This window comes from Grampus griseus, assembly GCF_964374135.1.
Source record: "Grampus griseus genome assembly, chromosome: 13".
Lineage (NCBI taxonomy): Eukaryota > Metazoa > Chordata > Mammalia > Artiodactyla > Delphinidae > Grampus > Grampus griseus.
In genome coordinates, this window is record NC_139007.1 from 73,297,436 (window position 1) to 73,323,429 (window position 25,994).

At 43.6% G+C, this 25,994-nt stretch overlaps 1 protein-coding gene across 1 annotated transcript; it reads left to right on the forward strand.

The window, feature by feature from the left end:
* Positions 1-1,675: 1,675 nt before the first annotated feature.
* IYD (iodotyrosine deiodinase) lies at positions 1,676-23,130 on the forward strand. Its single transcript, XM_082668599.1, has 5 exons — positions 1,676-1,856; positions 13,278-13,469; positions 16,070-16,229; positions 20,674-20,830; positions 22,628-23,130. The coding sequence occupies exons 1-5, from the start codon at positions 1,679-1,681 to the stop codon at positions 22,808-22,810; spliced, it is 870 nt and encodes a 289-aa protein (XP_082524725.1). The 5' UTR covers positions 1,676-1,678; the 3' UTR covers positions 22,811-23,130.
* The last annotated feature ends 2,864 nt before the right edge of the window (positions 23,131-25,994 follow it).

The following is a 25,994-nucleotide window of genomic DNA, read 5'->3' on the forward strand; positions in this document are numbered from 1 at the left end:
GCTTGAATACTTGATATAACACTTGCTAAATGAGCACTTGAGAGAAATGCTTGATGAAGGTTGCTCGTGCGAATCATTAGAAACTGTGTTCCCTCCCTCAACACCCCAGGAAGTCTCTTTCCTGGAAAGTTCTCTTTCACCTCATTTGACTTCCCCTGCAAATACACTTGTGGGATGTTATGAAAGCAAGAAGGACACAGGGACAGGGATAATCAGATTCACCATCAGCAATGGAAGTTAAAAGTCGTGGGTGTGTCTTGGGAAAATGGGTTTTCTAGACTAATGTTATTTACCACGTGGTCTGCAGACGGGCGGTCCATCCACTCTTGTTAGCCAGTCACAATGAGGCACAGAGCACACACTAGGATGGAAATTCAGGCAAAGCAACCATGTCACTACACTACATGCTGCCTAGGCCAGCTGGCTTTTTCATTTGTATTTATGTATTTATTTGGAGAGAGTTTGTCAAGGAAAGGAAGAATGCATTGATTAGATTTTGGCACAAGCTGCTTGAGTAGCACTGTCCCAGGTCACACTGGGTTTGTCAAGACAGTAAAAGCTTTCTGTCCTCTGTGGGGTCTTGTTCTGCCTCAGACAGAATGAGGGACCCAGAGTGCTCATCTGTTGTAGCACTCATGGCGCTGCATTGTAACGATCTTTAAAAAATATCACAAGGTATTTATTTAGCATCTATTTTTAATTAGAAAAATAAATAGCCCCTGCTAAGCCATGAAAATGCAGTTCTGATACCTGTTAAAACCTAGATGAACCTTGAAGACCTTCTGCTAAGTGAAACAAGCCACTCACAGAAAGACAAATAGTCTATGATTGCACTTAGGGTTCCTAGAATAGTCAGAATCATAGCGACAGGAAGTGGGTTAGAGGTTACCAGGGCCTGTGGGAAAAGGAAGGGGGTAGTTACTGCGTAATGATTAGAGGGTTTCTGTTTGGGATGATGAAGCAGTTTGGGGAAGAGTGGTGACGGGTGTACAACATGGTGAATGTACTTAGTGCCATTGAACTGGACCCTTAAAATGGGCTAAGATGGTAAATTTTATATTGATATTATTATATTTTATCACAATAAAAATGTAGAAAACAACAGTTCATGCTGGTTGAAAAAAATTCAAATAACGTAGATACATATAAGGCAAAATGTGAGTGAGAGGCCTGAGATAGGCAATCCTTCCCCGTCTCCAAAACCCCAGGACAAGATCCCGGGAGATTTGGTAATTGCTCAAAAGGGGCATGGAGATTGGTTGAGAAGGGGCCAACTCCAGGTGATTCCTAGCTTCAGGCCAGCTGAAGACACACTGCTCTCAGAGAGAATCCACAGGAGGAGGAGTAAACCCTTTCCACCACTGCTGGTAAGATCTAGTGCATTAAAGTGTTTCCTCAAATCCTGGCAATTACTGTCTAAGAAGATATTGATGGAGCACACAGTTTAAAAAAGTTCACGCACCAGTGCATTCCCAGAGCCACAACACACCCGGGACACACGGCTGTGATCTTTTCTCCTTTGCAAAGTCCTTGCAGAGTCAGCGAGTTCACTGTGTTCCTTCCCCCGGCCCCCCTCTCCTTCCTTCACTCCGTCTCCCGGCATTCCCCACTCCTGTCCCTGCTTGTTTAAATACCGGCCCCGGAAGTATTGGCCCCATTCAGAATCAGCCTCAGCGCCATGTTTCTTCTGACTTCAGTCTTGGTAGCAGTTGTCTGCCTTTTGATGGTGTGGATCTTTCAAAATGCTGATGGAGGAACCCAGAGAAGGAAGGGGGAGCCTAGAGCCAGGGCCGAGGCTCGCCCCTGGGTGGATGAAGACTTGAAAGACAGCACTGACGTCCACCAGCTGGAAGAAGGTAAGGACACTGGCCATGTTGCTTGGTTTCCAACTTCTGTATTTTTATGATGAGGGCAAGTGGATGGTGGGGCTTATGGAGAGGAAGAAACATAGGCAGGTCAGTTTCATCATCAGCTTCTGCCGTGTAAACAAATCAGTGTGTGACAGAGACATCATTTCTCTCTGGCGGTCAGCTTGTCACCTCCTGGCACCAAGCTCCCTTTATTCCTGGGTCCTCAGTAAAAAGCTGTTGAGGGGGCGACATTTTCCCTGGCTCCAGTCCTCTGAGGCTGCTAAAATCTTTCTGAAGGGGCACATCACATGCTGCGGGGGCTGCGGGTTAAGTGGTCAGGTTTTGATCAAGAACTTTGGAATAAAAAAAGGCATCTACGTAAGGGCTCGCTACCCTTCATTGCACCAGCCCTGTGGGTCACAGATAAGAGTGGCTGCTGTCCTCCAATCTGAGTGTCCAATTCAGTAGACAAGGCCATAAACAGGCAAACGACAGAGAGTAAAACAGAGGCGAACTGGGTGGAACTGATTGTAAGGTGTTTTGAGAAGGCTTGGGGGTTTGGTGGGGCAGCTAGAAAAAGGCTGAACCAGGTCTGGGGCATTGCTAGGATATGAATACAAAGGTTAGGAGGCTAAGAGGAACAGGAAGCGCCTGAGTCCGGAACCCCAGGGAAAGATGTCAAGAAGATGGAAGGACTGTACTGACCAGGGGAGGGGTGAAAATGAAGTGGGGTGGTGAGGGCGGGCCGGGGCATGGCTGACCTGAGAAAGAAGGGGTGATGAAGGAGGCAGGCAGGAGGGGAGACGTTCTGGAGGAGCTTTGAGTAATCTGTGTTTGAGGTTTACCTGAGGTGGTTTTGTGGGATGGATTTGACTTGGAAGAGGCTCAGTGACTCTCAGCTGGGGTAGTAATGCCTCTACCCTCCCTCCCTCTAACAGAGGCCACCTGGAAGTGTGTGTGTGTGTGTGTGTGTTCTAAGTTGTCCTAACCTCAGGATTGGGGAATGGGGTATAAAGTTGGCACTCAGTGCTGGGAGCCAGCAGTGCTGAATGTACTGCCCAGGAGGATCCAAATTCAGGCAGCCTCCTGGCAGGGCAGCCTCTTACTCTCCCCCACTAACCCCGAATGCCAATTATGCCAGTTGAGAAGCACTTCCGTTGAATGAGCACGAGACCCACTGTGAAGCTGAGTAAGGATCTGTTCCAGTAATGATGGGCTGGGCGGTGGCGCCAGTGCGATGCAGAGGAAGGGGTGAACTAGAGGGACGGTCAAGGAAGAACAGGGTCTAGTAATAAATTAGACATGAACGGAGGGAGAAGTGGGCACGATTTGGAGACTGGAGGAATCAGAATAACAACTGTCATCAATGGGTGCGGGAAGGGGATCCGGTTTAAAGGGGAAGCTGTTGAATGTAGTGCAGGACGTGTTGGATTTGAGAGGATAGTGACCCATTGAAGCAGAAAGGCAGGGAGGTTTCTAGGTGAGGGATCCAGGCCATAGACACTGACTGGAGAGTCACCAGCATAGGGGTGATGCTTGGAACTTGGAAAACTAATGAATTCACTGTGGGGTATTGCTAGAGAGAAGGCTGAGGTTAGAACTTGGCGGGGGGGGGGGGGGGGCACCTTCAGATAAGAGGAACTGCTGGAAGGAATGGACTCAGAAAACAAGGCGTGGGAAAGGAGGGCCAGGGTAGTAATAACAAGCCCTCACATAGTGCTTCCGGTATCCAATGTCACTTTTACATATGGTGAATCATTTAGTCTTCATAACAATACAGTGAGGCAGGCACTATTATCATATCCATATCACAGATAAGGAAACTGAGGCTCAAATCGGCTAAGTCACCTGCCCAAGCAATTAGTGGTAGAGTCAGGACCCAGGCAGGCTGGCTCCAGAGTCCAGGCCTACAGGCAATTCGCTAGGCTGCTTTTCCAAAAGAATGACCCAGAACAGAGGGGGCAGGAGATGGCCAGCAGGGTTAAACATTCCCTGAGAGATCAGAGGTAGTGTGTATGGAGGAAAGGCCGCTGGATTTGAAGACCCAAGAGTTTGAGGGATACAGAGGGGGTGATAAGGCTGGTGGGGAACCGGGGACCTGGGGCTGAGCCTGAAGGTTGGGAACAGAGAACAAAGCTGTATGGCCCCCTTCTGCTTCTCCACCTAATGATTCACTTTCAATCCTCTGCCTCTCCACTCTCTCTTCCTCACACAGAGAAATGAATTGAACACATAGTGGCCGCTCGGCAGCCGTGAGCAGATCTTCCCAGAGTGCAGAGTCCACAGTCTCTTGTTGGGATTTTTGTTGTTTACATAAGTGATACTTACTGAGGTCACACAGTCACACAGGTGGTAGGTAAGGACTAATGTTTAAACTCAGTCTCCTCTGCCACCCAAGTCCCTGCTCTTAACCATTGGGGGGGTGGACACAGTCTAAGAGAGGATGTATAATTGGAGAAGAGAAGGGATTCCATTACCAAGGAAACATGAGATGGTTTTGATAACAGCAAATAGATACCAGATTCAAACCATTTTGAAAATTAACAATCAGGGACAAAACAGTAAAATAAGTATTGTGGGCCATTCTAGTGTGAGTTAAAGAATATATGGGTACCAATCTAGCTTCCGCCATCTCTGATTCACAAAGAATTCCTATTCGACATTCATAGATCAAGGAATCAGCCTGTTTGGGGGGACGGGGTGGGGGGAAGGGTCGGGGGTACAGAGAAGACATGCGGATTAGAAGTCAGACACAGACTTCCTCTGGGGACCAGTCACACATGGCATCCTGTTAACGCATTTCAGTTCCCTGTTTATCTGTAGCAGAGGTCTGAGGAGGAGAAATGACTCCTCAGAATACCAGAAATATTAAATACCAGAAATGACTGGTATTTCATCTCAAAGTGGAAACCTCAGATCGTTTCCCTAAAATGAATGGGAAATACTGAACGAAAATTCTCTAGTCAGGCCCAGATTCATGAAAGCTCATGGAACTGGAAACAGGAGAAAAAGATACAGGAAACACATCTTAGTAAGATGTGTCCATTTTAATGTTAGTGGGGATTTTCTTCACTCAGCTTCACTAGCCATCCGGAAGCTATTATTCTAACTGAAATTTTGATTGTCCCAATGACCACTAAAAAAGCCTTTGTTAACATTTTTATCTGGTGTGGGCAGCACCTGAGAATAAAACTGTTCCCTCGGACTTGGGCAAAGACAGATTTTTATATACCCATAGGCAGCTGTTTCGAACCTGTTCATTGGATCAATGACAACACATCTCAGTAAAAGCTTAACAAGTCAACCAATCAGAGATGGATTCACTCCAGGACCAGCCCCTCTGAGGGCCAACCAGTCAACAACAGTCTCAACCAAGTAACACTGTTCCTGCAGATGATATCAACCCTCTTACATGCCTGGAAGTCCACCAATGCCTGAACTCCATGCTTCCCAACCAAGTGGTGTGCAAGAGCTAGCCTATGGGGCTAGTGAGAGCCAACGGATAAATGTTCAGGAAATTTGTGGGCCATTTGTTCAATTGCCAATAGCTTGAGATCGGGCCATCATGGGAGTGTTTACTCTGTGGAAATTGGCAAGTGCTATAAACCAGGGCTCTTTTTTCCCTCTTCTCAGAGTGCTGGTTTACCAGCACACCACTGACAAAAACACTATGTAAGGGCAGCACTCATGCCCAGCACAGTTTTCCTTTGCCCCAGGAAGCAAAACATTCAGCTTCATCTTTGCATTTCATCATTCTTTGGCACACCTACGTGTGCATACTTCTGCATGGCTAATTCTAAAAGGCTGGTCTACCAGGGCTCCTGTAAGACATTACGGTTCTAGGACAAAGGACAGGTAAATTCAAATTCAGATGAGAGAAGGTTAGGGAAAGGAAAGGACTTGAATGGAGATGTTGTTCTTGGGATCAGGTCTGGGTGGGTTCTGCTGGGGAGAGTGAAGCTCAGTACAGAACACTGGGGACACCGGGGACACCACGAGAGGTAAAGGGGCTCAGAAAACAAGTTCTGTCAACTTCACCTGGGATAGCGTTGCTTTCTTCAAGGCCTTTCCATCTGGACATCCGCAGACTCCCCAGCCCCCACCCCACCCCTGCTGCTGCTAGTGAGGTAGTGAGTCTATATTGCAGTCAGGGAGTTGAATGGCTGAGAGGCCCACGTAGGAAGCAGAGCGATGGCCGAGACAGTGGGAAGGAGGAGTTCTCTGAGCCGGTGTTGAGCCTTGAAGCTGCTCTCATTGCCACCATCAGAATCTGTCTACTGTGAGAGCCGTGTCACCCTGAGCCTTATTAATACTGGTGCTTAAGCCTCCCCAGAAATTGCAGGGAGGGAACAAGGGTGACATGACACAAATTGGCCTTGTAGTTTCATAGCTGGAAAACATTTGGCCCATTTGCAAAGATTTTGAAGTAGAACTGCAAAAACACAAAAGCAATTCCCGAAGAGATGCAGCCAGAAAAAATGCCTCTAAGCTAAACATTAAAGGATAGCCGTGGCCTAGAATTACTTGGTCATTAAACCTAATTACGGAGCAATTTAGGATTCCTTGGCATTAAAGCAATGATAAAAGGCGTGTTGGTCTTGGTGTCAATAGCAAACCCCATGTGTGGCAGCACAGGACTTACATTAAAAGCAGACCACTGTAGCGTGCGTTTATTTTAGGATATGTGGGCTCCACAGCTTGAATGAATCCCCCAGCGTTGCTTGGCTGGTCTAGGGTGGAGGCGGGACAGCTGTGGAACAGAGGCTGTTCTCTTCTCTCTGGTGAGGGCTTATGCCTTGGGGGCAGTCAGGAGTTCAAGAGGAAGGAGAGAGCTGTGCCTTTTTTATCGGTTCACTGCCCTGAGATCCCCTGGAGCTTCTTTCCCAGCTGGCTCAGCCTGTCCCCTTTCCCCAGGCCAAGTGTAGACTTTCTGCCCTGGGAGAGGCTCCGGGAAGAGCAGCGCCCCAGTGCTCTGCTTGGATAGCCCTTCTGGACAATCCAGCCCAGTGGTGGTTGGGACCATTTGTCTGCTGTGCTCAGAGATAAGGCTGTGCTGATAAAGCTCAGGGAGCAGCCCCTTCATTCCGCTAGAGTCGGAGCGCCTACCCTGGACTTCAGCTGCTGCAGAAACTGCCGTCATGCCGCTCGGCTGCCTTTAGTTTACACAGGTGCTGAAGGGACCCGAAGTTAAAGAGACCTTGCATGCATTGGCTCATTTTCCACTTACTGACTGCGGAGGTTGCCGGACTTCATGACAAATGGCGTGGGAGTATCACTGGTGCTGAAGTCTTTGCTGACACGTTTGATAAGGTTCGGGGTTGATACTGACGACATCTGGGCTCGGTTCAGAGTGGATTGCTAGAAAGCTGATAGCTGTTGCCACTCTCCCATCACACTTACTTCCTCAAGCCAGCAGGGACCTGCTGTGTGGTGTGGCATGGGGAGCTCTGCTCCACGTTACGTGGCAACCTGGATGGGAAGAGCATTTGAAGGGGGGTGGATACACGTGTGTATGGCTGAGGCCCTTTGCTGTGCACCTGGAACTAGCACAACATTGTTAATTGGCTGTACTCCAATATAAAATAAAAGTTAAAAAAAATGTACACAGTGTGGGTCCCCACTGCCCCGGCTAGTAAAGCATAAAAAAAGAAGTTTCTCAGTACTAGCTATGAGCTAACCGTGGTCCCTTTTGGTATTGTAGTTGGGTTCTCAGTGTCTTTGAAGTTCCCTTTTCACAAGCGTTCCCTCTTGCCTACTGGAGTAGGCATTTACTGCAGTCCTCCCTTATCCTCAGGGAATACGTTCCAAGACCCCAAGTGGATGCCTGAAACCCTAAGTGTTTTCCTCTACGTATGTACCTATGATAAACTTGAATATAAATCAGACACAGTAAGAGAATATCCAAATTGCCAGCATCACTACTCATGTGCTTTGGGGTCATTATTAAGTAAAATCAGGGTTACTTGAACACAAGCAGTATCCTGACAGTGGACAACCGAGAGGCTACTACGTGACTAATTGGGTGGATACGTGGACAAAGGGATGATTCACGTGGGTGGGAGGATGGAGCAGGACAGCCATGAGATTTCATCATCTTACTCAGAATGGTGCACAATTTAAAACTTATGAATTGTTTGTTTCTTGAATTTCCCGTTTCATATATTCAGAACACAGCTGGACATGGGACACTGAAATCTGAGAAAGAAAAACCTCTGATAAGGGAGGATTACGGATTACTGTATTGGGGGAAAACCCACTGATTAAGGAGTTAAGAAACCTAGGTAGTTCTGGCTTCATGAAGGATTGCTGCCTGGTCAGGAGAAGTTAATTGTGCCCATTCATTCCTATTTCTACTTTTGTCCCACCTTCCCCAAATGGTTCATCTCTCATCCTCTTATCTCATTAAGAAAGTGTCAAGCGTCTTTTCTTTTTTTTTTCAGATGTCCTTAAATCAATATAATAGTTGTAGTCAGTTGAACTACCCTTGTGGGTGTTTTTGGTAATTCGTTTCTATGGCCTTCTCATTAAAAAAAAACAAAACCCTTAATTGTGAAATGTAATATGCTTACTAGAAAAGTGTATAAAAGATAGATGAATGGCTTAACAAATAATTTTAAGCAAAAATCTATATAGTTATCACTTAGATCAAGAAATATAAATTTCCAGTACTCCATAAACCCCTATATGTTCCTTCCCAGTAACAACCTCTTCCATACCCTATAGAAGTAACTATTATTTTGAATTTTATGGGAATTACTTCTTTGCTGGTCATTCTATTGGAAAATTACATATAAATTTTTTTGAGGTCTAGGATACTGTTACTTATTCCAGGGAATATTCACATTTTCACCTATCAGAAGAGCAACGTCCTCACACTCTGGGGCAACTTTAATCTGAGCTCAAGGCTTACGGTTCCCTGGATCACTCACAGGATATTACCTTAGGCTCTAAGTCACCAGGGCTGGATTACTTACATTTTACTCTTACTATTGTAACATAAATCTTCAGGCCCTGGATGGCCCTGGGGGTTTGACTTTGGTCACCATCCTTTTATCTCAGCTCAGCCTCAGGGCGGTATCTAGGTAATTGGAAAATATTCTCTGGACATTTGAGTGCCGATCTACCCCTGTGGGTACTAACCTTCACCCAGATTTTGACTGTGATGTTCTACAGTCACAGGTTAGCTCTTCAGTACTTAGAAGAAAATGTTCTATATGTATTTTACTAAGGATTTTAGCTTTCTTTACTTTGGAGATTTGGTAAATTATGTAAATAACCATTACTGGAAGTGAAAATCCTTTAGTAAATGTCAGCTAATCTATGGCATCAGTTAATCTATGGCATCAAAGTGGATTTGTATCTACGCAAAGAAGGAAGTAACGACTAATTATTTCCTATCACACAGTGGAAGGCATGGGATATACATTATATCAGGCAAATATTCATTGGCTTTTGGGTGTTTGTGAATGATGAAGATATGTGATAGCATTACATTCAGTTTTCTAAAGACACAGTTTAGGTAGTACAATAATAATTCAGGTAAGGCATACCCATGCACACAAATAAACCTTAATGGTTTAAAACAATCTAAATTTGTTACTTTAATGAAAGTTAAGTGCTGGGCATTTTCAGCCATTTTATCATCGCGGACTCTGATTATCTGTTCTTATCTAAGTAGGAGTTGCCTCCTACTGGTGACACGGCTTCTCTGCACGGGTCCCCGTCAGGCTGAAAAGCGTCAGAGCAGATTCAGGAAAGTCTTCAGCAGAACCATCTACTCTTTAGAGTCCACTGATACTTTCAGTGTCTATTTCTTGGGCAGACTTCCTGGTGAAACCTTATTTACGTGATTAAAATTCCCTGAAAAGTCCAACTCACCTCAACTCATTCTGGTTTGATGTACCGAGGTCCACTTTCTGTAGTAGCCCCTTTGGTATCTTTTGCCTCCTAGATTCTGGGAGTTGATGAAGTCCAACAACAATCAGAAATCCAAGGCTAATTCAAGATAAGCAAGGAGTATATATATAAGTATATGTATATATACTCCATTCAAAGCATTCCTATTTTTAACACTTTTTAACTTTTTGAATACTGCATCTTAGAATTTCTTTCAGTTGAAATCTTTGTAGTTCACATTGAAATCTTTGTAGTTCAGATCAAAAGTATTGTCTACTCATGGGTTTGAAAGGAATGAAGAAACACGCGTATTCAGAGGTAGAGCTTCAGCTTCAGCTATTGAATCCTCCATTGCATCTTCATCTTCTGTAAGATCTTGAGCTACAGATCACGGGTTTCCACAGCTCTCTGAACAGGAAGGAAATGGGGGAAACCAGAAGTGGCAGAAGCAGGCAGGTGTAAAGATAACTTTGCTGTAGGTAAATTGAACAGATTTTTTTCTTATGGTTAATATTTTTGTATCTTGTTTAAGAAATCCTTCTTCTCTACAGGGTCATGAATATCGTCTCCTATATTCTTTTCTAAAAGCTTCAAAAATCAGTCTTTCATAATTAGAACTGTGGTGAGAACAGGCAATACTCATTAATTTTCAATATCTGATGGAAGAGTTTCAATGTTTCACCACTAACTATGCAGTTGGTTCTGGATTGTTTTGGTGTTTTCCCCCATAGTTAGACTTTATAAGGTTAAGAAAGTTCCTTTCTACCCCAATTTACTAAGAGATGAATGCCAAATTTTATCAGACACCTTTTCTGCATTACAGCGATTATTAGCTTGTGAATGTAACAAACAACATTGCTTTTCTCATGTTAAGTTAACCTTGCATTCCTGGGGTAATCCTAACTTGGCCGAAGTGTATTGTTTTTTGATATATTGTTGAATTCTGTTTACTAATATATTTTTTTTCATTTTAACATCTTTATTGGAGTATAATTGCTTTACAATGGTATGTTAGTTTCAGCTTCACAACAAAATGAATCAGTTATATATATACATATGTTCCCATATCTCTTCCTGCTTGCGTCTCCCTCCCTCCCACCCTCCCTTGTTTACTAATATTTTGGTTAGGACTTTCTGCATCTATATTTATGAGAAAGTTGAGCCTGTAGCTTTTCTTTCTTTTAATGTCCTAGTCAGGCTTGGTAGCAAGTGTGCGCTAGTCTTATAGAATGAGTGGGTGGCGGATGTGTCCTCTATTTCTATTCTTGGGAAGAGTTGGAGAAAAGTTAGCAATAATTGTTCTGTGAGTGTTTGGTAGAACTCCCTCATGAAACCATCTGGGCCTCTTCCTAAGGGAATCTTTTTTTTTCCTCTGGCTGATTTTAAGATTTTATATTTGATTATAAAAGGTGTGGGCTTCTTTTCTGTTATACTGCGTGGGATTTACTGGGCCTCTTGAATCTGTAGATCTGGCATTTTTCATCAGGTTTTCATATCAGATATTCTCTTTCAAATATGGTCTCTGCCACATCCTCTTTCCCATCTCCTGCTGTCACTATCATCACGTATATTAGAACATTCTCGCTCTGCTTTATTTTTTCTTCATCGTTCTTTTATGTTTTCTGTCTTTTGGTCTTTCCTTGCTCTATTCTAGATATTTTCTTCTGAGTTGTCTTCAGTTCATTAATTCTTCCTTTAGGTATGTCTAACCTGCTATTAAACCCACCCACCAAGTTCTTAATTCTATTATTTTATTTTTCAGTTCTAAAAGTTCTATTTTAAAATATTTTCTATGTCACTTTTCATCTTTTCCTGTACCCTACAGATTTATATATGCCTGTCTTTTTTTTCCCCCCTCTAAACCTAGTAATCATAGTTGTTTTATCTCTTGAGTCTGATAATTCCAATATTTGGAGAATTTGGTGTCTGGCTCTATTTTTAAAAACCTATTCTGTTGTTTCTTGCTCAAGATACTCTTTTTGTATGTCTGGTTGTCTTTTATGTGTTGCTGATAATTGTACTTAAAATTATTTATATATTGGCATTTGCTTCTGCTGGGTAATGGGGGTATTTTCAGGCAGGACCACACTATTCCAAGTTCAGGTTTGAGGCAGGACCCATCAAAATGTTATAAACTCTTGGGGGCTGATTTATTTATTTATGGCCGTGCCATGCTGCATGAGTGATCTTAGTTCCCTGACCAGGGATGGAACCCGTGTCCCCTGCAGTGTAAGTGCAGTCTTAACCACTGGACCACCAGGGAAGTCCCTGATTTATTTATGGTTCTTAGTTTTTCTAAGGATGTAGTCTTGGGGTCCCAGCTTGTTAGACTTCCCATCGTATATGGACCTGGGCTTTGATTTCTGTCCCGCTTGATCCCTGAAAATATAAAAATAAAAATTCAAATATATTGGGATTGGCAGATGTTATCAGGGCAAATGCAGCGTCTGTGCTTATTTACTTCTGCAGGATCATATTTTCCCTTCACTTTTGGCCTGGGAATTTCTTACTATGTTGTCAGTAACTCAAAGAATTTAAAACGGCTTTATAAAAAATTATTTATTTCAAGATCTTAGTGGTTTTCAGGGGACTTCCCTGGTGGTCCAGTGGTTAAGACTCCATGTTTCCACTGCAGGGGGCACGAGTTCGGGGAACTAAGATCTGGCCAAAAAAAAAAAAAAAAAAAAGATCTTAGTGGTTTTCAGCCAACGGAGATTGATTCAAATAAGTTAGTTCACCATTAACAGAAATTTACATTTTTCATCTTTATGTACGTAAAAGTTTTCTTTTTCTTGATATATAACCAGTCTGGGCTTTGAAGGACAGTCAAGATCAGAGTTTCAGGATTCTGTAGACCTATTTTTCCCATTTTTGCTTGATGTTTTTGAGCTCATAACCTTACAGATATTTTGAGAACTTTATTTCCTTCTCCCCAGTGACCACCTTATGACTATAAGGGAGTAAAAATAATTTTCTCTGGCTGAGGTCACCACTCCCCCATAATAAAAACACATTAACAAGAGAAAAACAAACAGAAGTTTAATAACATGTATATCTCTTGTGTACATGGGAGAGACCCAGGAAAACTGAGTAACTCCCCCAAACAGCCTTAGCCACCACCTTAATCCATCTTCAGATAAAGACAGAAGAAAGGCGTTGGGGACTGGGGAGACCCAGTTAGGGGAGGTTGTCAGGAAAAGCAGAGCAAACAAGGGTAAGATTGTTACAGAGATTTAAGTCCACACCTTCTCTGTTGACAAGAGTTTCTTGTGATTTAGAATCATCCTTCTCTTCCTGGTACAGAGAGGGAAACACTTCCAAATAGAGATTTCCTTTATAAATGTCTCTTACAATAGGGTGACTTCTACTCGGGTTTTCAGAACTTCTCCTGTGTCTGCGTTTCCTAAAAATAGTTAACTCAAAATAATTCTTATGCTAAAGAGACATATTTTGGGGGAGGGGCACATTGCACTCCCCTTCATGACCAAGAGAGATCCTCTAATTTGCTGTCTTCCTTGTTCTTACTGGCAGACGCTGACGACTGGCAAGTGTCAGAGGAAGAGGTGGAACACATCCCATTCTCCCACACCCGGTATCCTGAGAAGGAAATGCTTACGAGATCCCGGGAATTTTATGAACTTCTCAATAAGAGACGGTCTGTTAGATTCATAAGTAATGAGCAAGTCCCAATGGAAGTGATTGATAATGTCATCAAAGCAGCAGGTCTGTAAGTGCACAGTGGGTCTTTGAGAACATCCGCTACAAGTGACAATAGTGGAGCAATGTTGAAGTTCAAACACAGTGAATAAAGCCTGGAATGATACGTTTACCTGTAAAGTCTTACCCAGGTGTTGACTGACTTCCAAGCACAAGATGATTTCCACTTTCTACAAACTTTTTTTTTTTTTTTTTGCGGTACGCGGGCCTCTCACTGTTGTGGCCTCTCCCGTTGTGGAGCACAGGCTCCGGACGCGCAGGCTCAGCGGCCATGGCTCATGGGCCCAGCCGCTCTGCAGCATGTGGAATCTTCCCGGACCGGGGCACGAACCCGTGTCCCCTGCATTGGCAGGCGGACTCTCAACCACTGTGTCACCAGGGAAGCCCTCTACAAACTTTTAACTATTACAAACTTCTCGGGAGCAGATGTGACAATAGTTCAAAACTTCTGAAATTATTCAACATTATAAAATTTTTGAAGAATGAAAATTTCTGAACACATTATTATACATCAGAAAAGAAACATCCTTACTTTCACCTCACCTTAAAACACACACACACACACACACACACACACACACACACACATTTATACATTTCTCTTTGGGGAACCAAATTTCTTATATTACACACCATGATGCTCTAGTACTGTATTCTAATGAACTAGCAAAATATATTCATGTGAATTCACAAAATAAATCAAAGTAAGGCAAACATTTTTCCCCCTCTTTTGCTTTTTATTTATTTATTTATTTGTCTGCTTCGGGTCTTAGTTGCGGCTCACGGGATCTTCATTGCGGCAAGCAAGATATTTTGTTGCTGCGAGCGGGCTCAGTTGTGGCACCGGGGCTCAGTAGTTGCAGCACATGGGCTTAGTTGCCCCACAGAATATGGGATCTTAGTTCCCTGACCAGGGATCAAACCCACGTCCCCTGCATTGGAAGGCGGATTCTTAACCACTGGACCACCAGGGAAGTCCCCCAAATGCATTTTCAATGTAAATTAATATCTATTCCCAGAGGAATAGATGAGAATTATAGAAAAAGGGAGAGGAGATATGAGAAAGCCCCCTATTTGAGAGTCTCCTCTGATTGGATTCTTATTCCTATATAAATCACATTCAAGTTCATTTGCAGAAATTATTGCATGACTATTATAAACCCATTGCCCAAATTAAAAGGAAGTAAGAATAAAACAGTTCACTTCAGTTAAGAACACAAATACACTAGATTGGTGAGTCCTTTATCTAACTAATAGCAGTTACTAAATTTCTTCTGTGTATAGATCTGTATCTAAATATGTGGGTGTGTGCATATGACATTCAGAGAGGTTTGGCGTAATTGAAAACATTAAGCGGCAATTTATTTCTTGTGTTTGGTGACACCAATATTTAGTGAACAGACGACGTGTACAAAGTGAACTGGAATCCCTCTGTTCAGAAATTTGGGCTTTATGTTTAGATTTGACTTGCATTTCACAGTTTAATTATGCCCTCTCTACCACGGGGACTTGTGGATGGCAAACTCATCAAGGCTGGCAGGCCTGAGACCCCTCCTGTAGAGTTTATGCCATTGAACTACTCACTAGGAAGAAAGAAATACTTGCTTCTGAAATATACCACCAGTGGGTCACCGTGGTCTACTTCTAGAAACAGCCATTTCTAGGACAGAGGGGTGACACCCAGATCAGTAGCTGGGCCAGCCCATAGCTGGAATCTTTTTTTAAAAAATATTTATTTATTTATTTATTTTGGCTGTGCCAGGTCTTAGTTGTGGCATGTGGGATCTTTAGTTGTGGCATGCGAACTCTTAGTTGCAGCATGCATGTCAGATCTAGTTCCCCTACTAGGGATTGAACCCAGGCCCCGTGCATTGGGAGCACAGGGTCTTACCCACGGGACCACCAGGGAAGTGCTGCTGGCTGGAATCTTAAAGGGAACTTAAGCTCCTTGGGTCCCATGATGCACTATGAAGCTTTGTCTGGGATATTGGCACTGATCCAAGGGTGGGCTGAGGTTTCCCAAAACCTGTAAGAGCTGGAAGACACTCTGCTGTGTGTCTGAGTGCCCAGGGCCAAGAGTTCTCATGTGTTCACAACAGGGCCACAAACCCCACAGTGCCACACTCAGAACTTTGATATAGGCACTAAACAATTTATAGTTCAATTGCCTTTTGGAGATCCTTTTGAAACCATTTGCCATTTAAATTTTGCCATTTCCAATAAACTTCCTGACTTGATCATTTTTCAAGAATATCAAAACAGCATTTTGGAGGCTTTTGGCTATCAGAGCTTCCCATCTGTGTTCCCTTATTGGTCACAGAGTAGTGCCTAGGGATGTTTTCTCTCACATGATCAGAGAAGCAGTGATAAATTCCCCAAACCTAGGAACTACTGGCTTTGATCTCAGTTAGTTGGTTTGGAGACCCTGACAGAGAGGCTGAACAAAACGGGCCTGGCAGCAACATCCCAGAGGCTACCGCGAGGCATTTTGTGTGTCAGGTGATCTAACTTCATTTTGAGCAGCTATGAGTTACGTTTATTCTTAATTAACAGACTCAGATTCTTCTTGCAGTTTTAATTTCTGATTTTAATTTAATGGGTGATAGGAACAGCCCCAAGTGGGGCCCACACAGAGCCCTGGACCTTTGTGGTTGTGAAGGACCCAGACGTGAAGCATAAGATTCGGGAGATCGTTGAGGAGGAAGAGGAAATAAATTACTTGAAGAGGATGGGACCTCAATGGGTTTCAGACCTGAAGAAACTGAGGTACAAAAGTGGGTAGAATTAGGCTTGTTTGGTTTGGCTTCCTAAAATGAAATAACTATGACTTCAGTTTTCTGGTTTTGTTTTAGGTGTTAAAAAGTTTCATTTTACCTGTGGAAGAAATAATGGAAGTTAACTCAGGCCTCACCGCTGAATTGCCTTGAGCACACGTATTGCGCAGGGGTGAGGGATGCCGACTGGAATCCCATCTGGGTTCACGTCTTAGCTCTGGTTTTCCAGTTGCAAGACCTTAGGCATTTGCTTACTCCCTCTAAGTGCACTAGTCTGGTTTCTCCAGAGAAACAGAATCAATGGAGAGAGAGAGAGACAGAGAAAGAGAGACAGAGAGAGATAGAGAGAAACAGAGAGAGAAAGAGAATTATTATAAATCATGGGCTCAAGTGATTATGGAGGCTGAGAAGTCCCAAGACCCAGCAGAGTCAATGGAATAGTTCCAATCTGAGTCCAAAGGCCTAGGAACCAGGAAAACCAATGTGTAAGTTGCAGTCCAAGTCTGAGTCCAAAGGCAGGAGAAGACTGATGTCACAGCTTAAAGACAGTCAGGAAGACGGAGAAAATTCTCCCTTACTCCACCTGTTTTGTTCTATTCAGGGCTTCAACGGTTTAGATGAGGCCCACCTACGTTGAGGAGGGCAATTTGCTTTACTCAGTCTGCCAATTCACATATTAATCTCATCCAGAAACATCCTCACAGACACACTCAGAATAATGTTTAACCAGCTATCTGGGTGCCTCGTGGCCCAGTCAAGTTGACCCATAAAATCAACCACCACACTTCTGTTTTCTCACCCAAAACGATAATGTTAAAAACTGGTATCAGGATTAAATAAGATAGAGGCTAAGAGTAGGGCCTGAGAAGCTAGAGTGCTTGGGTTCAAATATGAGGTCTGCCACTTAGTAACCTATCTGTGCCTCAGTTTCCTCATCCGTAAAATGGGAATTAGTCTAGTATCTACTTCATTATGAAAATTAGATGAATTTGTAAGCACTTAGAACAGTGATGGCACATAGAAAGGGCCATATGAATCTGGCAACTAAATAGGCTATGACCCAAATAATTATTAGTAAATTGTGAAATACTTCTCAGGATCTTGAGTGACGTAAATTACATTTTCCTATAGTCTTGTACATGATCTCACTCAGCAGGCTTTCATTTTAGTACATGTTTAATAAAAGTACAAATTTAGTAGAGGTATAGTATTCATTAGGCATTAGTAATTTTGCAGGCTTCCTTATCTCCAGGGAAGAAGCGGATTGGAATTCAGTGTAACTGGCTTTACCGTGAAACGTCAGCGTATTTGGGTAGACACGTGCGAGGTTTCACTTTTCTTCTGGAAACTACAACTAACTATGCTTGTTAATCCCACTTTTCCCACGGAGGACCAGTCACCGTACACAATATCTAGGATGGATTCCATAATTTCTCAGTCATTTTGGTAGTTAACACAGTCACTTTCAATTTTTTCAGGCTCAGCCGTGTCATTTTAAAACGCTGGTCACAGGGTCCCCTTTACAAATACTGCCCTCCCCACAGAGGCATCTCCTTTCCCTTCTAACCCCTTCTCGGGCTGAGCATGAGGGGGGATGGGGCACAGATATTTGTCCTGGCCTCTCAGAAGGCCCTGAGGGGAAGCCAGCTCGAGTTCTTGGCACGTAGCATGTAGAGGTACTCGTGCCTCTGGCTCTCAGCTCTGGGCCTTTAGCGGCCAGTTCCAGCACCAGCCATCCAATACCCACTGTGACACAAGCCTAAGAAAACACAGTGGGATCTCCATCTTGTGGGGTAAAGTGGGACTTCTTCTCCGGTAGCCAGGGCTGGGTGGTGAGAAGGATGGCCTCTTAGTCCTACTCCTGTCTCATTTATTTGCCCCAGAGGACAATTTTTTTCCTGAGATATTTAAACCCTATTGAAATTGATGTCTATTGGCGTTGTAACTTATGGCTGTGTTGTGGAATAAGTGCAGGATATTAATCATGAATATGTAAATCTAATTGCATATTCATGAGAAAAAACGGATGGGCAAAGTTGAGTCTCTCTTCTTAGAGAGATGCTGTGCTCTGTGTGTGCCCGCTGCCAGCCCCGTCACTCCCCAAAGAAGGCAGCATCAGTTGCTCTCTTGTCTCTGTGCTCAAAGCACCTAATACACACCTTCCGTGCATTTAAAATAGCCATTATGACATGGTTATTTAATTATTGGCCTACTTTTCTTCTCATTTTATAGGCCATATTTTAGAAACCTTTGTGGTACACCAAGATACTCTTGAGAATCCAATTAACATTATAGACTTTCTCTGCAGACAATATGCGTGCACACACACACACACAGATATACATATACATATATATATGTATATATTCTATATATATATACACACATATATATATAGTACATATATATATATATATAGTGTCTCTAGGGTCCAGAGACCTCTAGTTTAAAAAAGTCTTATATTGTAGCACCTAGCACAGTGCTGATGCATAGTAGGTAATTAAATAACTGTTAAATTGCATCACAAATGAACATATGTCCTGATAGCCAGTTTGAGTCAACTCTGAAACTCATAGCTGTCATTAAAGGCTTGATATACAATCTGGTCCAACCTCCCCGTCAAGCCTTCTTCTCCTGCTGCTGGCGTGAGACCCTTCACCCCAGGTGGAAGGTGCTAGTTGTCCTTTCTTAACAGGCCTCGGCACGGTGCTATCTTTTTATTAGCTCTGATATGATGTCACGATACATTCTTGTAAAATTGAACAAACCCAAAATACTAGCTACCAATGTATGCCTAGGCAAAATAAGTACAAAGGTTAGTAAAAATTGCTAACCTGCCTCTGACCTAGTAAATTGCTTATTCTTCACCTCATATTTAACAATTGTTTTGAATTATTCACTGTAAAATAATACGTAGTAATAATAATAATATTAGCTCACACGTACGTGGTACTAGGCACTATTCTAAGCACTTGATCTATTGGGACCGATTTTACTGTCGCAATAACCATTGGAGGTGAGGGTACAATAGCACGTTTTACATTTAGGGCACTGAACTGTGAGAAGGTGAGCGGTTGCCCAACGTGGCAAAGCTAGTTGACTCCAGATTTTTTTTGTAAACTATTAACATTCTCCCACTTTGTAAAGAGAAAAAGAATTGATACTAGTCACATGTGAATAAGCTGGCTGAGTATGGTAAAGTAGCTTTGAGAATGTAATGTATAGAAATTAGCAGTGTTCAAGGAACTGTAGAAAATACACACGTGGTTTTAATGTGTTTTAAAACAAGGAAGCGTAACTAAGCTAAGAATGAAATGAGTGGTGACTATCTCTTGCTTATTGATGACATCATTTACCCTAAGGAAAAATTCCAATATATAGCATCGTATGAGTATCTTTCCTTTGAATATCTGAGCTAGAGTGAAGCGTTTGCCGAAATGTACGGGCAGGGTAATGAAACAGAGAAAGATATGCTCTTATCTGGAAAATAAAAATGGAAACTCAACATTTATACCTCCTGTGAGTTATCTCCCACTCCCACAAAAGTTTCCTTCCTTTTCTCCATAACTAGGCTAAGAACGTTACCATCTGCCCACCTGGAATTTCGGTTCAAACTCACCATCACCTTCTTCTTCTCCCTTGTGCGCTCCAGTGCCGGATCTGTCAGCTCCTGCCTCTACAACTCCCCAAGTTCTCCTGGGCCATTGCCCTTGTCTCCTATCTGGTCCCGTTTGAGCTGGTCCTTTGCCCACACCAATCCGTCTCTTTCTGAAACAGATCCTATTGCGTGATGCTTCTGCTCAGAAGCTTGTGATAACTTTCCATCACCCGCTGAACCAAGTCCAGCACCCTGCAAAATCTGTATGAAAACTGCGAGCCTCCCAACCCGTGCCCCACCACGCACACCGTCGTCCAGCCTACCAGGCTTCTGAAATTCCCTGTCCGGCCAAGCATTCTCCTTCTGACTCTGCCCTTTGCTCATCTCTTCCCTAGGCTGCCCTTCCCAATGCCCCTTCTCTAGCTGGTCTTCAGTGCCCCGCCTCAAGAGAAACTTTGGAAATATTCTGACAATCTTATTCAAAGCTAACATTTTATTTTTGGGCTCCTAAGGCCCTTGTCTTATATTTCTTTAACAACACTTACCAGGTTTTAGTTTGCTAATTTTGGCTTACTGCCCTCTGGGTTATAGGATCTATCTTTGTATCTTTCAGCATTTCACGTGTCTTGCTATATTAGGCCCTTATTAATACCTGTTGGGATAGATAGACTTGGGATAGAAAAAGGTAAACATGACGTGAACAAAAATCCTACTCTTTTTCAATTTAAACATAAAAGACAAGGAAATGTTTCTATTTTTAATGTATATAAGGTGGTAAACAGGGAACAAAAAAACCATTAAGAGAAAATATTCTGAATATCTTTTTTTCCCCCTTTAGGACCAACTGGATTAAGGAGTACTTGGACACAGCGCCTGTTTTGATTCTCATTTTCAAACGAGTACACGGTTTTGCTGCAAATGGCAAGAAAAAGATCCACTACTATAACGAGATCAGTGTTTCCATCGCATGTGGCATCCTCCTAGCTGCCCTGCAGGTATGTCACCCTCCCACTGGGCCCAAGAGAGAGACTTAATACTTGGGGGCCAACTGTGGTTTTATTTGCAAATTTCAGCTGAGTTTCTAGTTCAGGGACAGGGATTCCTCAGTAAGGGAACTCTGATGTAAAAACTGCCTCTGGAAACCTGGATTGGTGAGGATGATGTTTCAAACAAGCTGGCATCCTTCCTGGAAATTTACTTATAACATTATTTAAGGGTCAAAAAACGGTCGCAGTGTTTGCCTTCATCTGTAACCATATGAAGCTTTAAGGGCTTTAGTAAATACACATGAAGAGCTTCAGAGCCTGAAAGTTCCAGGGCCTGGCTTCTCAGCTGTGTTTACTGTTGTCTGAGCCAGTGGGATGATTCAATAGCTATAAGGGGAACTCTATCATAGAGCTCCTGTCCTCAGAAGTTGAGTTTACATCGTATTGCATTAGAAAGATGTCCATGTGCTTAAAAAATTTCCATCTACATAGTAGCTACAGCCCTGCTAAGCGTCAAACAGAGCAGGATTGAGGTCTGCCTTTCACGTGATTCAAGTCATTCGCTCAACAGATATTTTCTGAGCTCCTTCTATGTGGCAGATCTCAGGAGTCACCAGGAATAGTCACCTCGTGAACTGTACGTTCTGGTGGGGACTACAGTCCTGGGAGAGGGTGGAGAGTGACAGTAAACACGTGAAATAAAGAAAACAAACAGGATTATAAGAGCGAATGAGCCTACTTTCAAGGGAGAGTAGATTCCAAAAAACTGTGCTTCTTTGTTATCTCAAAGAAAAATGTGTTTGCTGAAAACTTGCAAAATAGTCATTGTGACATAAAAGAGGAATATATTTTTAGATGACTTGAAAAACTGTTCCAAAGGAGCTGGCATCCTATCTACCTCCCGACTCTGTAACAGATAAAAGAATTGCTGTGCTACGTCAGACCGCAAGGCACCGTCCCCGTCCCAGACAGGGTTCCTGAAGAGGCAGTTTAGGCTTGGCGTGGGTTCCCTTCACCTGTGCCTTCTGTGCATTCCCATCAGCAACTTTTCCCACTTTACTGTGGAGTTTGCTGCCCTCTAGCTTTCTGTAAGGCATAAGTCTGAGTGTAGGTCTTGATTTGTCAAGGAGGAAGGAATCTTCTGGAAGCCCTTGTCTGGGCAGATTGCACAGAGACTGGAGGCGTGCTCGACTCCCAAAGGCAGTTCCAGAACCTCCTTCTGGTCCAGGCTTAGTAGTGAGCATCTGATGGGAAAAGCAGGGGGGGATGGAGAGGGCCAACTGGGAAAGTGTCTTGAAGTTACATGTGATTTTTATTGGATGTTTATTATTCGAGGGGGCTGGGAAGAGGTTGGTGGAGTATTTCCTCTACCTCTTACATACCTCTTGGCCACTAGGTCCTCCCTCACTGGACATAGGTATTTTCAGCTAGGGATGACGCTCTGCTTCCACTGTTGGTTATATAACCACAGGAACTGCCTTTTGTTTTTCCGTTCCTTTGGTGTAGTTGGATTCCCCAAATTTCTTTCCATGAAATAACCATTCCCATTTCTTAAGCATCTGTGAAAAATGACTGGTATTTTCTTCTCTGAGAAGCTTCCCACTGTTTGGTTAAGAGAAGGTGGGGTCTGGGGAGGTCGAGGAGGGCAGGTAGGATTCAAGACACCATGGCCCAAGCTGGTCGTTTCTTTGCCGCCCAACTTCAGGGAAATGATGGGACAAGCAAATCTTATAGGGACTAGAACATGCCCAGGCTGGGATTTTGCCTGCTGACTTTAAAACGTTTTCTTTTCCTCTCCTGTTACAGAACGCGGGACTGGTGACTGTCACGACCACTCCTCTCAACTGTGGCCCCCGTCTGAGGGTGCTCCTGAACCGCCCTGCAAATGAAAAGCTGCTAATACTGCTCCCTGTGGGGTACCCCAGCGAAGAGGCCACGGTGCCTGACCTCGCACGGAAGCCTCTGGATCAGATCATGGTGACTGTGTAGGCAGGACACAGGCAGGGACGTGCTGGAAGGTGATGCCCCCCACTCCTTTCTCCTGTTTCTTTTGGGAGTACAGGCTGCTCTCTCCCTGGGTGTTCCTGGCACTCCACTCCACAGGGCTGGCCTCTGTGTGTGTGAAGAAACCTTTGCACTTTCTATAGCACTTTGGGTCTGAGAAGCCCTGCTTCTGATAGTGTGATTAGCTGAACCATACAAAGTAAGAGATGAATAGGTATGTTCTCTTCCATTTCTTATCCACTTTGGAAATGCATTAAATTTTTGCTAAGAACATGCCCTTGGTTTTTAAGGTTTTTTAATTGTTCCAGAAAACTCACGGGTGATTTTTTCTTTCACTCTTTAAAAACTCAAAGAGGAAAGAGTCATCAGAAAATTTAATATAGTCCCAAGAATTCAGCTATGTGATGATTTTTAAATTTAAATTTAGACTGATCAAACAGTTTTCTGCCCCCTGCTTTCTGGTGGCTTTTAGGCAAGGATGTACTTTTTTTTTTTTTCCGGTACGCCGGCCTCTCACTGTTGTGGCCTCTCCCGTTGCGGAGCACAGGCTCCGGACACGCAGGCTCAGCGGCCATGGCTCACGGGCCCAGCTGCTCCGCGGCATGTGGGATCTTCCTGGACGGGGGCACGAACCCGTGTCCCCTGCATCGGCAGACGGACTCTCAACCACTGCGCCACCAGGGTAGCCCCTATTCTGCCAGTTTTTAATGAGTAACCTTCAAAATAATTAAAACATCACAAGCACAGAACAGAACAGCGCGTGCTGTGTAGACTGGCCGCCATCTGGACATATAGATGGTTAGTCGCATAGTCCAGAGTGCGTGTCGCAGCTGCCTCGCACCAGCTGGTTGAAGCTGATGGTTAAATATTCAGGAATTTTGTGAGCCAGTTGTTAAACCATTTGCAGCTTGAAATTGCCCATGGTGCGAGGATTTACACCATGGCAACTGGCAGGAACACACAAATCAGGGCTTGCTTTCTTTTTCTTAAAGGGAACTGTCTTCCAGACACCAGGGAGTTCTAACTGTGCTCCCCTTCTTTTCTACTCTCCCCCAAAGAAACACACTTATCCTTTTTCTCCAGTTGGCAGTCACACTGTATGGAGCCGGTGGGGTCACAGGGTGCCGGGCAGGGACTGCCAGCTCTAGCCCTTCACCTGTCACCCTCTGTCTTCCCTTCCAGGGGTGCTGCTCACACAGGTACACTCAGAGCTCAGATAATTGCTCATCAAAAGCAGCTCTACTCACCTCTCTATCCCCTTCCACTGTCTTTTTTCTCTTCTATTTTTTTTTAAACTCAGATCCCTCCAGAAAAACTCTCCTGTCTCTTTTTACTTCATTCGTGTGTCACACGGTGCATTGATAAGATCATCAATCGTATCATTGATAAGAGTCAGAGCTGGTGACAAATCTGTATCAGAGAAGAATACAGAAAAGGAAGAATTTTTTTCCCTTTAAAATATGATTAGAGGGAATTCCCTGGTGGTTCAGTGGTTGGGACTCGCCCTTTTCAATGCTGAGGGCCCGGGTTCAATCCCTAGTTGGGGAACTAAGATCCCGAAAGCCACGTGGTGTGGCCAAAAAAAAGAAAAAAAAAAAAAAAAGAAATAAAACTCTTAAAAATATGTACATATAATTGGATATTACAAGAACCTGTGTTGTCGGCCTCTGAAGCACCCAGAGTCTCTTTTAGAATCTCCAAGATCTTCCATCGTAAATCTTTTTTTCTCTAAACGTGCTTTTCCCCAAGTCTACACATTTTACTAAATACAAACTTTCTTATATCTTGTTTCTATTCTTTTTAAAAAAAATATTAGTATTGTGATAGTTGTTTGTCCTGAACTCTTTATGGTCAACGAGCATTGTTTTAACAACATGGTGGCTCTGTTAGATTTATGTGGACTGCACTGGGAACCTAATCACTGTACTTCAAGTTGTTTTTCATAGGAAAAAGATACTCTGAGTTCCAATAGCAGAACAATAAACACTTTGGCATCACGGTGCAAAGAAATTGAAGTTATATTTATGAACTTCTATTTCTAATGTTTTGAAGCTCTTTGCTAGTTTTAGGGCACCCTGCTGAGGAGCTGCGGGTGCGGGAGAACCTTGCCCCCAGGTGTGGGGTGGAGAAGGAATCCGGACACTGGTCGGGGTCTGAGTGCAGTTGTTCAAGTACAGAACCACTTGAGAGGAAAGTGGAAGTCCTATCACATGGGTTAGGGCCCTTGAGCAAAGGGTTGATCACCTTCTAATCGTGCCACCCAGAAACACAGCCCTGATTTCTCATGGATGCTGAACACATTTGCAAAGGTACAGATTTGGGGGGTGCTCCAGCCAGCTTTCTCTTTGGGGGATGGAATGATTAGTAATTTTTTTTTTTTTTTTTTTTTTTGCGGTACGCAGGCCTCTCACTGTTGTGGCCTCTCCTGTTGCGGACGCACAGGCTCAGCAGCCATGGCTCACGGGGCCCAGCCGCTCCGCGGCATGTGGGATCTTCCCGGACCGGGGCACGAACCCTGCGTCCCCTGCATCGGCAGGCGGACTCTCAACCACTGCGCCACCAGGGAAGCCCAGTAATTCTTAATCTGGACAGCACAGCATAGATGGGCCTGGATTCAGGTTTCCCTTCTGCTGCTCCCCAGCTGGGTGGCTGTGGAGAACTGAACCTGTCTCAGCCTCATTATCTTCAGCTGTGAAATGAGGATAAATGCAGGGCTTACCTCAGGGCTTCCGTGGAGACTGAGTGTGATGATTCACATGTAGTTCCCGGCATAGGGTAGGTGACACAGGGTGTTAATTTTGGGCTCTTGATATTATTATTAGTGTTATTATCACTATCATTAATACCATGTGCTATGCACATTTGACCCCAAAAATTAAAAAATAAAATGACACCCTTTAAGAGTCTTGTCCTTAATGCACAAAATCATCTTAAAATATAAAGGAAAGGCATTCTGTCATCTCAGCTTGAGCCTGAGCTGTTCTGAGGATTTAGGTTGACTTGGCTGTTTCTGGTGGGTTCTGGGAGCCTCTGGATGGGACCTCAGAGTCTATTTAATAGGGAGGTCTAGAAACAGAGATCTATTTAATAGTAAGGAAAAGGCTCCTTGGAAAACTGATTTTCAGGGAAAAAAGACTGGAGACATATAGTAAGATCCTATGATGGCAAT